At 45.4% G+C, this 15,558-nt stretch overlaps 2 protein-coding genes across 2 annotated transcripts in view; one reads left to right on the top strand and one right to left on the bottom strand.

Moving 5' to 3' along the window:
• LOC128718077 (uncharacterized) overlaps positions 1-9,571 on the top strand; it is a 41,891-nt gene extending 32,320 nt beyond the window's left edge. Inside the window, exons 2-4 of the mRNA XM_053811751.1 lie at positions 4,242-8,485; positions 8,563-9,296; positions 9,370-9,571. Of these exons, the coding sequence (XP_053667726.1) occupies positions 4,242-8,485; positions 8,563-9,296; positions 9,370-9,571 (5,180 nt within the window). The remainder of the gene's footprint in view (positions 1-4,241; positions 8,486-8,562; positions 9,297-9,369) is intronic.
• A 603-nt stretch (positions 9,572-10,174) lies between these two features.
• Positions 10,175-11,692, bottom strand: LOC128707471 (adenylosuccinate lyase). The gene is made up of 2 exons (XM_053802423.1): positions 11,546-11,692; positions 10,175-11,479 (listed from the first exon to the last, which is right to left on the bottom strand). The coding sequence occupies exons 1-2, from the start codon at positions 11,690-11,692 to the stop codon at positions 10,175-10,177; spliced, it is 1,452 nt and encodes a 483-aa protein (XP_053658398.1).
• Between the last annotated feature and the right edge of the window lie 3,866 nt (positions 11,693-15,558).

A 15,558-nucleotide genomic window follows, 5' to 3' on the forward strand; every position in this document is an offset into this window, starting at 1 on the left:
TTTGATGAAGAATTTCGTGTACAATCAGGCGGACCAGCTGGGTTTCGGTGATTTGTTCCAATTTCTAGACAATTATTACACACCATGACGATTTAATTGCTACCCGACTAACGTGAAAAACTAAATAGTGGAGTATTGAATCATTTTTTTAGCTAGATAATTTCACCGTCTGTGGATCATAGCTCCAAAGTTTTTATTTTTTTATTAAAAAAAAAGGTTCTTGTTTGCTCAAGCAACATGACAGCTGCTGACAAATTATTATTAGTGCAGATCATACCATAAGTTAGAAAGCTTAAGCTTTTACCCTGTATCTCTATCTCTAACTTTAAATCTATTTTAACTTTAAATTCAATTGATTTCCCACAAAATATAAATCTGATTACTGAAATAATCCTTTTTTATTGTTTTCGTTAAAACAATTGTTTACATTTTTAGCACACAGTAAATATGGCCTAACCTGGTTTAGACCAGCTAGTAAAGTTCTTTGTTTTGACATTTGTCGAGCCTGGGTTAGTTGCTTTCTTTGCATTAGGAAAACAATCTAATCTTACCATTTGTATGGCGGGCTGTAAGCGGATTAGTGATGAGAATTTGGATGTGGATCGGTTGATCCAATCCGATCCAGGCTTAACAAATCTGATCCAATCCTATAATATGGGATCAAAGGATCCTGGATCACTGTTGAATAGCGCTGATGATCCCTAACGATCCGGGGTCACCATTACATAGAAATAGTGATCCCTTGTATGGGGATTGTGATCCCTAACGAAATCTCCGATCTCGATATCGTTTAAATTTACACGATCTGATCCCAACTTTGGTATCATTTCCCATCACTAAAGCGAATAAGCCTGTAGACGTCAAAACGCATACAAAAAAACTGGCTTAGGCAATGGTCTAACTTAGTTGCGGGCAACACAGTTCCGCAACATGTTGCTGGCGGGGTGGTCTATGAAAGTTGCTAGCAACTTTTGGGATTAGGCGTCATATCCGGTGGGCTACAATCGCTCACCTATCAATTTATGGTTTGGCATGATGTTATTGACTTGTTTAATTGACTCTTGTTTAACCAAAGTTTGCAGCAATTCCATACAATTGTTTAAATTTAGTGGACAAATCTATTTTTCACGGCACTATTATATTTGTAAAAATGCAATACAATTTCGACACTGACAAACGTCATACGTCATACCAAGACGCCAGCCATATATTTCGCCAGCAACATGTTGCCCGCAACCAAGTTAGAACATTGCCTTAGAGTATGATTCCGGTCATTTTTAGTTTATCGTCCAACGCACTAGTGTCAAACTTAACAAATGAGTATAATAGGAAGTTATTTAACTAATTTAGACAGGCATTTCTCTCCGTCCGCGTATCGCGATGACTTGTTGGTCGCAAACCAGAATAATAAGATAACATTAGAAACCCAACCACATCCCACCAGGCTGCTCCATTCGATAACAGCACAGGCAATCCAGTGCTAAGAAAGATAATTCACTTCCGCGTCTTGATCTTGACCCTGTGCTTGTAGTTCTTTTTTTTTGGCTTCGTGTGTTTGTCTCCTGCTCTCGATGGGGGTCCCACCGTTGCTATAAAAGCATTCGATGCTTGAATAAAAACAAACCCCAAAGCCGGTTCAGAAACCGAGTAGCATCATTCGCAGCTCCGTAAAAGACATATTATGCATTCTGATGGATTAGTATGCCGCAAGGGTACACATGGATAAAAAGAGACGATAGTAGCAGCACACCAATGCGCGATTGCGTGGGCATATAGACACGATGGCGTTTTCGATTTTTGTTTTGATTAAAATTTCGCAAACAGTGGTGTGTGACTGACCGCTCACGGATTGTAAGTTTTGACATTGAAAATGGTTGGCAAAATGCCAAAAGAAGTGGATGTCCATCGTGAAGGTGAATAAACTTGCAACCATATTTAGGCGATGTAATGCACATCTTATGGACACTTGTGTTGTATTTGTGCAATATGAGTCAAAATTTATATTGATGCCAATTCGTACTCGAGCGCCCCACATGTTGAAGAGTTTGGAAGGTGTTTTGTGTTGTGTTGTCAAACAGCATTTAACAATGACATCATTCACTATCTTGAAAATGAGGGCTCGGTCGCAAAATGTTCAGGCATCTTGGAGCAATCCTAGTTCCTGCTGGCCACTGCCTTGTGTTTACCCAAATTATTTGCCACGCGAGAAATATAATACACACAATGTTGGAACCCAACCTCACTTGGGATGTGTTTCGTGTTGCGGGTGATCTTATCGACGCGGGACGGTAAATATTTGCAGAGGCCGCATTAATGCACGTCTTTGTCGCTGGTGACCAAAATTGCAGTTGGCTGTCCATGCCGTCCATGTCTTGGTGATGCCTTCGCAGTCAATTTAAGCCACAGCCTACAGCCCCTTGCCATACCTACTATCCCGGGGATCGAAGTGCGAATTGTTTTGTCTTACCTACCGCACGGGCGATGTCGTGTGGTGCGAACCAATTCGGGGGCACCTTAACGATGCCCAATTTCGTGTGCAATACCAATGCACATTCTGTTCTGCCACGCAATCGATCACCATGCAGCGCACGGACTTGATATTCCATCTCGTCCGGGAAAGGAAATTTGGGGTGGCAATATGACGAAGGGGTTTGTTGTAGTCCGAGGTAGGTGACCGAATTGATGATCGCCGACGGTCATCGACGTTATTAACGTCTCCAAACTGGTGCTGCCGTTGTGGTTGCTGTTGCCGGTGCCGCTGCTGTTCCATTTGTAATGAAAGACATTGATTCAATGCAAATCAGTCTGCCGCCTGGTCACCGGACGCCGGATTTGATGTTAGTGGTTCTACAATCAAGTTACAATCACAACACGGTACCGTATCTGGTGCCGAAGCTAGGATGTGGATTTTTGATTAAAAAACTCGAATTCTCTCCTATTACATCTGGCGTATTGGGGAAGAAAAATCGATGGTAATCATGTTACGAGCTGTTTTTGTCTGGTCGTTACCGGTCTGCAAACACACCAACGGTTCTTGTCAACGAACGGGTTCTAGGTCGTTTCTTGCTGCAAAAAAGTAGCGCAGGAAGCTATTTTCAAATATTATATACCCAATGGGCACTATTATACATTCATTGTATGCTTTATATGCTGTAAAATCACCAAGAAGCAAGTTACTCATCCATCTTTGTTACATTCCTAACCTTTAAGTGAGTGACCTCCAACCAAACGGTTAAACTCGTCCTCCTTTACAACAGCATTTGGGAAGGGTTTTCCTATCTGTCAATGACAACAAAACCTGGGTGTGGAAGTGTTTGTTTATCGCGTGTGGAAACGTTAACAATTGCAATTGGTTTTACTTTTCAAAATAAGTAGTGGGCAGATTTTGCATTGGAGTTTCCAGTGCTTCTCTCTTTGGTTGAGAGTGTTTAACCATGATTCATAAACAATTATAGGACGTTTGTGCGATAAGATTTGCGGTACTAAGAAACTGCTTACCTCACCTTTTTCAACGTCAACAGTCTGTGAGTTGAAAGGAATGCCGCTTTCGTATAGTTTCACAATGTTCACATATACTAGATTTTGTAAATTATTATGGTGTAAAAACCTTAAATATTGCAAATGTTTATCTCTAAAAAGGTCCCTCAGGGTAGCGTAATCCGCTTCCAGTCTAACAAAGTATAGTTTTTATTTGATTGAAGAAGAACGGAACAAAGTAATGTTGGAAGCGTGTAACTTACTTTGTATCATATGTGTTAGATTGAGTAGTATTGATAGCAAGTTCAAGGAAGCATTGCTGGAACCCCTTTTATGTATCGTAGCTTTCATTCTATGACCATCGAGATGATGAAAGGAAGAAAGCGTATTAGCATAATTGAATAATTACTTGTCAAGCAGCAAAACTGCTTTCTCTCGTTCTATCCAACTCTGCATGTTATTCAATAGTTTTTTTTTTTATATAACTGTAGGCAGAATAATATATGCAACGCTTCGACTGTAAAGTGGAACGCAATTATTATTCACCGCAATAGCGCCAACGTAATATCCTTTGGTGAAGGGTATGCGGTTCTAATCGTTATTGCCGCACTGTCTCGAACAGTGCTTTATTTTTAGTGGTGCGGGTTTAGTATAAACCATAAACTTAACAAAGATAATAAAAAAAATGTTAGAGTAAACTTAATCACAATAAATTCAACATCTGTAGTAATGGAAATATTTGTCTCCAATTTTATTACATACAGCTCCAACGAAACCGGCCATCTTTAGCTCGCAACAAACCGTGTCGGGCACTATTCCGGAGCTACCACAGGATACCGATAGTTTCAGCGAAATCGATCTCACCGTAACAAACGAACCGCAATCCTTCCCCCAGCCGCCCACGATCGACTACAATCCGTTGCAGGACCTGGAAGACACGGACGTAAGGGCAGGCGCCGGGCAGTTTGGAGACAACGGTGAGTCGTCGGCAGCATCGTATTTGCAGCAGACATCGGCACTGACCGCCCAGTTTGCCGCACAATTACCGAACGTCGCATCAACGGTATTCTCGACCTTCAGTCGTGTCATCAAGGGCAACTCACCGGCCCCACCGTCATCGTTATCTGCGTCGTCGTACGCTAACGACCCATCGGCGTACGGTTTGCAGGCGGAATATCAAAGTACGCATAATCCATATGAGCTACCAGCGGCGGGTACGTCGTTAGTGCCATTAATAAATTCATCCGCGTGCGACCCGCCATCCTATCCCCCATCCGTGGTAGCACCGCACGATTATCAACTTTCGGGGCAGCAATCATCTGCAGAACTGCCACCTCCACCACCAACATTCTACAATCCGGAACAGGTGCCATCGGCTACTACTGCGCTACCGCCTCCGACCGCACCCGGATTATCAAACACGTACCGTTTAGGTGGAAGCAAGAAGAAAACGTACGCTCACATCCCCGGTCTAAGTTCCACCACCCATACGGCTGGTTTATCTGTACCAACGTCATTACAAACTCCAACGGTACCACCTGTGACACTTCCGCCAGCGCAGTCACCGTCGCTAGCACCAACTGATGTCGGGGGTTCTTTGTATACTGAATCTACCAAACTAACGGAAGCTAATCACTCTGCGGAAGAACCTCCGAAAGGCAAACCTTCTCTTTTTAGCTACCTTCCTAGCAGCATCCTTGAAAAACTTCCCAAACCTGGTTTCGGAAGTGAAAAAAAGGAGGAACCATCGACGTTTACTGGTGGAATATCAAGTGGATCAATCGTTGATCAATTCGTCGATGTGAGTGCTGCTCCGGTTAGAATACCGGCAGAAGTGACACCGACAACATTAGTAGCTCCACCATCGTTGAATAGTACAGTACAAGGAACAGCATCGTCGTTCTTTACTCCACCACCGGTGGTCGAATTTGTACCAAATCCAGTTATTTCACAGACTCAAGCTAGTTCCTTCTTTACAACACCCTCTTCGGAAGCAGGTATTGACGCATCGTCCTTTTCCACCGTATCGCAACCAGCGGCATTAACGCAGACAACACCACCACCACCAGTGTTTTTTTCACCAGCTCAAATTCCAACGGTTCGCACAGCATCGGGTCCATCTTCTTCGAAAAACAATCCATACAGCTCAACGCGTCTCGCAGGGGGCGTTGGGCGTTACAAGAACCCACTCGCGCCGATTGTGCCCTCCGTTGCTAGCTCGGTTTTTTTACCGAATCAACCACCACCATTAGCTGCTGGACAATCGGGAGCACCCGGACATTCGGACGAACCAGTCCGGTCACCGATTGTGCCATCATCGGTTGCTCCTCCGAACATTTTTACCCCACAAGCTGTTGCTTCGGCAGAGTTACCGATAGCTCCGGTGTCTATTTTTAATCCCACTACACCTGTTCCAGTAGCATCCGATAAATTGGAAGAACTTCAAAAACCCACTTTTGGTTGGGAATCGAAATTTCCAGAAAACAGCGTACAGCCCGTGCCGATTCCAGTTTCTACGTACCAAGGAATCGGAGAACATCAGCAACCACAACAACAGTCACGTCCAGCTTACCAAGAAATTGTTCCAAATCAACAATCGGAAAACTGTGGTTCAACGGTAAACATCGAAGTTAAACCGGCCTCCCAGGTATCGATATTTAATCCGTCTGCTGCCCACCACGAACGCCAGGTAGAGCACATTGACGGTACTTTATTCGTTCAACAGTCTCTCACTGCAGCAGAGCCATCCTGTAATTTACCAGAAAGTACTCCTCTCGCGGCAACAACTGCAACCTTTTCAAGTTTCCCGCCAATTTCTGCTTCATTAGCTGTTGAATCAGTGCAAAAACAATTCGATACTTTGGACATTGGAACCTCGGCAATTGAAGCGGTTTCCTCCATAACATCCACATTAGGAAATACTACAATCTTCCCAAAGCCGCTCTTAGGAACAGACCCATCTCAGTCGATCGCTAGCTCCATCTGCAAACCTATCGTCGATAGTCGTTCTAAATCGAGCGAAAACGTTCTCTCGCCTCCACCAAGACCGAACTCCAATTTGAGCGAACCGTCGACAATCTTTCCCGGTTCCGTGCCACCTGCAGACATTTTCTTGCCGGAACTCTCCGGATCCGGTGCAAGCTTGGTGCAGAAACGCACCCCGGAAGAAGAAAAATTTGTTGCAGTATCCCCACAAGACACTAACGGCAATAATTTGTCCAATTTCTTTGCTAATAGCACTATACAAACACGTGTTACCGCCGAAAATCTGTTTGAAGAAACGCAAACGAACGCTAATTCGATATTTCCCGCGCAAGCACAGTATCAGCAGACAAAAAAGACGGTATTTTCAACACCTGAGCCAACACCTGCTATAAACCCGGTTGATTTTTTCAACAGTAATACTATTGTATCGGAAGAAGCCGTCGTTGAAGAGAATTCTGTCAAAACGGGTCAGACGATTTCATCTGTACCGCTTTTTAACTTTTTTGGTCGTGCCGCAGATCCTCCAGTTGTTGTGGCACCGATTGCCGTGCTAGCACCGGTAGAAAAGACGACAATTCCACAAGTTTTGTTAGCGCCAACGGAAGGTAATCCACAGGATACAATAAAGCAGGCTACTGCTGCATCACCATCTTCCGTATCGAACGTTAGCAGTTTTAGCAACTTGAACGATCGTTACGAAGAGGAAGGTGAACAGGAAGCGGCACGTATTGAAAACGCTTCCAACGAACCGATATTCAGCAGCGATAATTTGTTCGATTTCAAATCGTCCGCATATCAGGACGGGGGACTATACTCGCGAGACACCGGGCGCACTTACGACACGTACGACGGAAACAGTAGCATGGCAGCGATGGCCACAACGAGCGTCGGTGCACAGGATGCCACGACCACCAACACGGGCACATCGATTGCCGAATCGAGCACCACCAATATCGCGTACCGTCCGACATATAACCACTGGTTCTACCGGCGTGAAGTGGAAGGCAAGAGTGTGTGGTCTCCATTCACTATGGCTGATTCAATGGCGCTCGAAGATGGGTTGACGATCCTGCAGGCAAGAGGAGAAACCGAAGTGGAAAACGACAGCAATCCGCCGGTGATTGTACATACCGATGGTGGACGGTACGATGTATCGATCAAAGATCGTACTCGTACACCTGTATATTGGAAAGGGCCAGCGAACGAGGTACGGCGATGTTCCTGGTTCTACAAAACCGTCGATTCGCGGTTTGTACCGTACGAGGAGGAGGTCGCCGATCTGCTCGAACGGGAGTACAAGGAAGCGGCCACTTCGGGCGAATGGCATCGGCGGGTTACGATCCCCAATGGTGAAACGGTCGTGTTTCACGGGCCGTCCGTCATCGTGCACTTCCTGCAAACACAAAACCCCGATACATGGGGCGGTGGCAGCTCACCGGTACCCTCTACCACGAATCGACCCCGGGTGGTGAAGCGTGGCATCGACGAGTTTAACATTGACGACGATGAACCAGAAAAGATCGATCATTTGCTGTTCATGGTGCACGGTATCGGTGAGGCATGTGATTTACGGTTCCGGCGCGTTGAGGAAGTAGTTGACGAGTTCCGAAGCATTTCGGCCCAACTTGTCCAAAGTCACTATCGTTCGTCGTTTGATCGGGGCGATGTTGGCCGTGTCGAGATCCTACCCATCTCCTGGCACGATGATTTACATTCGGAGGAGTCTGGTGTCGATGAAAAGTTAAAGTCGATAACTCTCCCCTCGATTCCGAAGCTGCGTCACTTTACCAACGATACGCTGCTGGATGTTCTGTTTTACACCAGCCCAATGTTTTGCCAAAGCATTATAGACGCGGTGGGAAAATCATTGAACCGATTGTATGCACTTTTCTGCCAGCGTAATCCCTCGTTCAACGGACGCGTTTCGTTGGCAGGCCATTCTCTTGGGTCGTTGATTCTTTTCGATCTGCTGTGCCACCAAAAGAGAGCCGAACAGAAACAACCGAGCGAGCCGGAAAATTCGGTAAGCCTTTGTATTGGCAGTAGATTCTTTCCATGTCAAGCTTTTACGTTAATATCTTTTCTTGTTGCTTCATTTAGGAGAATCCTGATGATGATGCAGTGTCACCGTTAACACCACACCATGCCGTGGCCAAACATCGACCACTGGTGCGCAAGTGCTCTCAGCAAATCAACTATGAAGTTGGCCCTGCCGGTACAGGTCAGCCGTACATAACATATCCGCAGTTAATGTTCCAACCAAAAATGTTCTTTGCCCTCGGGTCACCGATCGGCATGTTTGTGACGATACGCGGTATAGATGCATTGGGGCTAGACTTTAAGCTACCGACGTGCGACGGGTTCTTCAACATCTTCCATCCGTACGATCCAGTGGCATATCGCATCGAAGCACTTGTCAATCCCGAACTGAGCACCTTGGCTCCCGTCCTTATACCACACCACAAGGGCCGCAAACGGATGCACTTGGAGCTCAAGGAAACCGTACTCCGAGTGGGCAATGATTTACGGCAGCGCGTTACGGACGTGTTCCGCAATACGTTGGACACGGTATATGCGCTCACAGCGATGGGTTCAAAGCCCGATTCAAAAGCGATAGAGAAAGAAGTAGATAAGGTGCTACAGGATCAGCTGAAATTTGAAACGACGGGATCGACGTCCAACCTGTCCGGAACGAGCGATATCGATAGTGGAGAAACGACCCTACCACTCGGAAAGCTAAACCAAACCCGGCGTGTCGATTATGTTCTGCAGGAGGCACCGTTTGAATTTATCAACGAGTACCTGTTTGCGTTGACTAGTCACGTGTGCTACTGGTAAGCACACATACATATACAGTACGCTTTGAAAACAATGATAATAATGAAATCGATTCATCTTTTTTCACAGGGACTCTGAGGATACAATGCTGTTTCTGATGAAGGAAATCTACAGTAGTCTTGGCGTGCAGACGGATCATCAAGTGCCACAGCAGACAATGACTATCGAGCGTCCTCTCGCAGCCACCAGTCCTGTCGCACCCGTTTCGAATTGTACTTTAAGTAGCAATTACAATCTTTTCCCACAGGAGGGTTCCGAAAATCGGCTATAGTGTGCGGGACGATTTTAGAGGGCATGACACTAATTCCGATTGCCTGACACACACTACGGACAGGGCCCTAGGCCATCCGTACGATCGTATCCTTAACTAGTTGGTTAACTCATTTCTAAGTGGTCCTTATTTAAGAATACTTTTATAAAAGGGAGGTACGATTTAAAATTGATTTAAAATGATGTTCCGTTTCTAGTTAGTTGTATTCCCTTGTTGTTTGTTTAGTTTACAGATTGTTTGTTCATTTTATTAAACCAGAAACCGTTTGTGAGACTTCGGTGGTAAATATCCGGTACTGTTTAGTCAGTTGTATGTACGAAAATTTAGATATATCGACGTACTGCAGCGCACATTGTATCGTGCTAGCTAAGGTAAAATAAAATATAGCGAAAAATCTAAAACTTCTTGAAAAAAAATCACAAACGTGTTAAAAGGTTCCTGACCAGTGATTTACCGTCTCGTCAAAGAACCGGAAAGACAACAATCATTAGAACATTTCACAAAAAAAAAACACGATAGACCGATTGTTCGCCCAATTCCCGCACTTAAGTGAACACGAGAAATCTTTATTGCCTTATCCATCCGATTCTTTTCATTCTTTAATCAGATTTTTAACTGTGTTGATTTAGTTACGACCTTGTCTCCGTACAGCGCAACGATCGGGTTTACTTCCTCCTTAACAAACTCATCCACTTGATCCGCGGCCCGACCGGTGAACGTTTTCGGATCGAGTATGCTGTTAAGCTGACCAAGAATCGGTTCAAAATACGGATCGGCCCGGATACGGTCCACCAGATCATTATCCTTACCAAGCTGTTTCACTTGTGCTCCAGCCTCGTGCGAGAGTACGCGGATTTTTTCGTGGCAAACCTGACGATCACCACCCGCCTTCACCATTGCCATGATAACGTTTTCCGTCGACATGAACGGTAACTCCTGTGCGATATTACGCTCGATCACCTTCGGATACACCACAAGACCCTGCGAAATGTTCAGCAGGGTCAGCATACAAGCATCCGCGGAAAGAAATCCTTCCGAAAGTGTTAGTCGTCGGTTGGCCGAATCATCAAGCGTACGCTCGAGCCACTGTACGGCCAGCGTGTTCGCAGCGTTCGCGTGCAATGTAATCATGTGGCGCGCAAGGGCACAGCAACGCTCCGAACGCATCGGGTTGCGTTTGTACGGCATGGCCGAACTACCGATTTGGGTCTCTTCGAACGGTTCCTCCAGCTCCTTCCGCGAGGCCAGCAAACGCAAATCAGAACACATCTTATGCACGGTTGCACCGAGACTGGCCAAAGCTGACACAATTTCCAGATCAACCTTGCGCGAGTACGTCTGGCCCGTTACAGCGTAGTACCGGTCAAACCCAGCCAACTTTGTGACGGTTTGGTCCAGTTTACGCACTTTTGCGCTATCACCGGCAAAAAGCTGCAAAAAAGATGCTTGCGTACCAGTCGTGCCCTTAACCCCGCGAAACCGCAAGTTATCCCGACAAGTGCGCAGTGCACGTTCGTCCATCAGTAAGTCCTGAATCCAGAGCGAACAACGTTTTCCGACCGTAGTTAGCTGGGCCGGCTGCAGATGGGTGAAACCAAGGGTGGGTAAATCGCGGTATTGCATCGCAAATTCTGCGAGCTGCTTGATTACACCAACCAGCTTAGGTAACAACTGGTCTAGCGCTTCCTTCAGAACGAGCAGATCCGTGTTGTCGCCGACAAAACACGAAGTTGCACCGAGATGGATGATGGGAGCGGCCAGGGGACACTGTTTGGCGAACACATGCACGTGCGCCATCACGTCGTGACGGGTGAGGGCTTCCTCGGCTGCAGCTTCTTTGAAATTGATGTCCTCGACATGTTTTTCCATCTCTCGAATCTGCTCTTCCTTAATGTCCAAACCCAACGCCTAAATAGAAATACCATATGTGAGACAACATCCAGGATAATGCACCGGATACACAAACGGACGTACCTTTTGGGCTTTCGCCAACAGAATCCATAGCTTACGCCAAGTGGAAAATTTGTGCTGGTCGCTAAACAGGTATTGCATTTCTTTGCTTGCATACCGAGTGCTTAATGGTGATCGGTAGCCACGGAATTCGGTATTCAATTCAGCCATACTTCTGTTACGTTTGTTTAAGAAAAGCGGGTTGCTGAAATTAAAGTGGCTCTTCTCCGCCCAATAGACTGGTTCATCCGATTCCTAATCGCACACTGTTGGTAACTGGACTACGTCCAGTCTTAGATCAGATAAGAAGACGAAGGACTTTTGGATGCTGATGTTTTGTTGTTTGAAGGCGTAGTGATAAGGGTCAAATTACGTAAAAAAAATCATGGCATGTTGTTTATGATCATGTTGTTGCATTTACTCTATGTAAATGTACTAAGATCGGACTAAGAATGTTACGGAGAAGTAGTTTCTTCCAAGAAAAATTTGAATCTCTATGTAAATTATGGTTTTTGTAGAACGCCGATTACCTGTGCTCAACGGGACTTGATCATTGCCGGATAATCGAACGAAACGAAAATATCCAATTTTTATCAACAGTAGTTCATTGATGATGAGCTTTATTTGTTTCTAGAATTTTAGCACATTTTATTTAATACTAATGAACCCTTTGTTTTTGCCGGTAACGAATATGAAATATTTCCTTTGGTACTGTTGTTGCCGAGCAGCACGGATAATTAGATTTCCGGTTAAATGGCACCCGGATAATCGGCGTTCGGTTGCATTTGAGTTGATTGTCCTATTGTCAAAGTAGGTATAAAGCATCGATTTCAATACTTCACCCTTTCGGACAGGGTGTCGTGGCAATCACTCGTTCTGTTTTCAAATGTTTGAACATTTATTTGTGTGTAGTATATATCATTAAATTTTCTGTTTTATTATTAAACACGCATTTTTCGTATATATTTCGTTTATCGCACGAAAGCTAATTTCACTTTATAAATAACCATCCACCTTTGCGATAGTGAGCACCCTGTGATATAGGTCGTATGCAAGCATGCTTGCTACTTGCAATCCAATGTGGTATCTACCGGTATTACCGGTTAATAAATGGATTTAGATTTTGCGCCAATATTTCATAGTTTTTTTCTTCTTATTATGTTATATAAACACTAAAAACGTCGACATACAAAAACATTACAGTTAACAACGAAAAATAGTCTGTGTGGATGTTGCATCGGAAAAAATGGTCCAGCCGAGATTTGCAAGATTTTTTCAGTCGGGCGAACGTACTAACATTTTTAACATATTTTCTACATGTTAACTACATGATAGAAAATAAGGTAGCTTCACATAAAACCTGTAGAATACTAAGTAATATAGGTATAACAGAAAATGATTAATTAAAAAAACACACACTCATTCATCCTTGTTTTTCAAATCTTGTGCTTGTGAACCAAGGTTCACTTCATCACCCGTTTTTTTTTTGAGTGCAATTTTTCATACGTAAACATCTGGAGAATGCAGTTGACCTTGAACCGTACTGCTCAGATAGGAAACGTTTTGTCAATGAAGACAAATACGCCCGTACAAATCTTCTCCAAGTATTCTTTTTTGTCTCCACTAGCAACAGCGAGCGTGGTAAACTGCGATTGTCTCGACGGGTGTCCACCGTCTATGTATCGTAATATCCATATTTGGTGGGTACGGACAAGAGAAATTTCTCCGAAGGCCCCATCTATGGCCATGTGCATCGGCGGTTCCAGAACAACTGGCAACGCGCTCGATCAATCGTATAGGTTCGATGTGCCTAACCTTGGGTAAACATAAAGTCAAGGGTACAATCGCTAGCGACCGATCGCGCGTGGTCCGTCGTTGCGAGATAAAGCTATCGTTCACGATCGGTCGTTCGTCAGGACTTGCCGGTGGGGCTACACTGCGAAACGTTCACTTCCGTAACTTTACGCACTGGTTCGGTTCAAGCCGGTCTGTCATCTGCAGCGAGACGACGCAAATCGGTCAATGATCTATATTACGGGGTTTCATTCGTTTTTATCGAATTCCAGACGGTGGATCGTTACAGGGTGCTCCAATGCTTTGAAGAAAATAATACTGTAATAATGTAATGTACGTAATATTGCAAGTAATCATGGAATGTAATATTACTACGAAACTCCGTCTTCAATTATTTATTGATTTAGCAAATAACAATAACCAGTAATTAAATTTTAAAAAATAGTTAAAGTGCCAACAACAAAAACATTGATAAAGTAAATCAATTTAAACTTGCAAATCACAAACACAGTCGAACAATGCACTCGAGCTATTCCGAACTTAATTTGGACCATTTGCCGCACGGGGAGTTACCCTGTGCCTTCATCGGCACCAGGTAATTGAAGCGATAATAAAAAGCAAAGCAAAGAAAAGACCAAATCGTACTCCACCACAGCTATAAGCCGCCACACATCCAACCGAACCGGTGGTTCATCGTGAACTTGTCCTTGGCCGCGACCTGTGAGGATCGTTCCATTCCTTCACGGTTGGTCGGATGCTACCGTACCGCGGTATGCTTCTCGCTTTCTTTTGCCTGGCAACGGCAGGAGCGCGGAGAGCGGGGAGACACTGTACAAGAAGCGAGCAGGAGGCCATCACACATCTCATGCACAGGTTACAATTAAGGCCGGCCAGGGTCACAGACTCCACCGTACCTTAACCATGCGTTAGTAGCCATGTGTCGCACTGCTGCTGCTGCTGTTGCGGTTGATGCTGGTTCTGCTGCCGATTAGTGTACCGGCACGACAACCCATCACAATGGATGCTGCGTAAACGGAACCACTTCGTTTCTGCATTGTTCGCTCTTCCCGCTGGAATCGTTATTACCTGTTAGCCCTTCTGTACTATTTCGCCTTTTTCGCTACGCAAGACTGCTATGGATGATGAACGATCGGGCCACATGTATTGCTCCACCGACGCGTATGTTAACTGCGCGTGTGAGGTCAGAAATGTCATCAAGGCCGTAATAATCGTATACCCTCCCTTTAATCGGCCGTAAAGATGGCACTGTCTACTCTCTTCGCTCGGGATGAGATGCGCGAAACTGATTCCATCGCGTGCATCTGGAGGGTTCCTTAGGTGGTAGTGTTTTGCTACCGATCGCTCTACCGATCCGCATATTCAGTGACACCACCGTGATAAGCTGCCTGGACAAGAACGCAAACCGAAGAGAATCCGGCATTGCACTCCCACCACCATGTTGCTGTTTTTGCTCGTGCGATAGGCAACACGAACATGCGGTGCGGTGGTGATGAGCTCGGTGGTTTGGTGTGCGAATCGTGCGTCTCCACGATCGAAGTAACAACGCGCGCACCAGTCGAACGTTGACTTGCGTGCGGTTCGGATCATCTCCGCGTATGGTGGCGCATGATCGTCGTCGTGCGCAAACCGTACATTGAGACGCGAACGAAGCCCAACATTGAGCAATACTCTTGAAGGCATCCCCGAATCGGTGCAGTTAAAGAAGCGTTCAAACCCGAGTGCCATTTAAAAGATTCTTTACAAACGAAAGTAAACCGCATAGTCGCGCCAGGAGCACCTTCCTTAATGCAAAGGAGTACGGCCTGCAGCCTCTATCAGTTGAAGTGAAAACGAAATTTACGCCAACGGCACTGATTAGCAGAATCCCCACAAGGGGATCGCAAGTGCCGCCTGCAGTGACGCCGTTTGCTCCATCCACTAATCGTCGAACGGTGGCAGGAACGCCATACCGCGATAGAGATTAGTTAGACACACGTACAGGGCCGTTCGTACTAAGGAGGTTTCGTAGTTACGCAATTCTGTTGCAACCGGTTGCAACGGTTCTCCGTTCCGTGCGACAATTTCTACCACGGGCTGTTCCCGGTTCGGGAAAACACCAGCAGCTCCTGCGGTGGTTGTTCAAGTCCCCGTCCGTAATTGGTTTAATTGAAACGTTTGCATAAAGCCTTCTACTAACGCGTTCAGTCGCCGCGAGTCACCGCAGTTCGCCCGAGTGTCAGCCA

The sequence above is a fragment of the Anopheles marshallii genome, chromosome 2, assembly GCF_943734725.1.
Source record: "Anopheles marshallii chromosome 2, idAnoMarsDA_429_01, whole genome shotgun sequence".
NCBI classification, from domain to species: domain Eukaryota; kingdom Metazoa; phylum Arthropoda; class Insecta; order Diptera; family Culicidae; genus Anopheles; species Anopheles marshallii.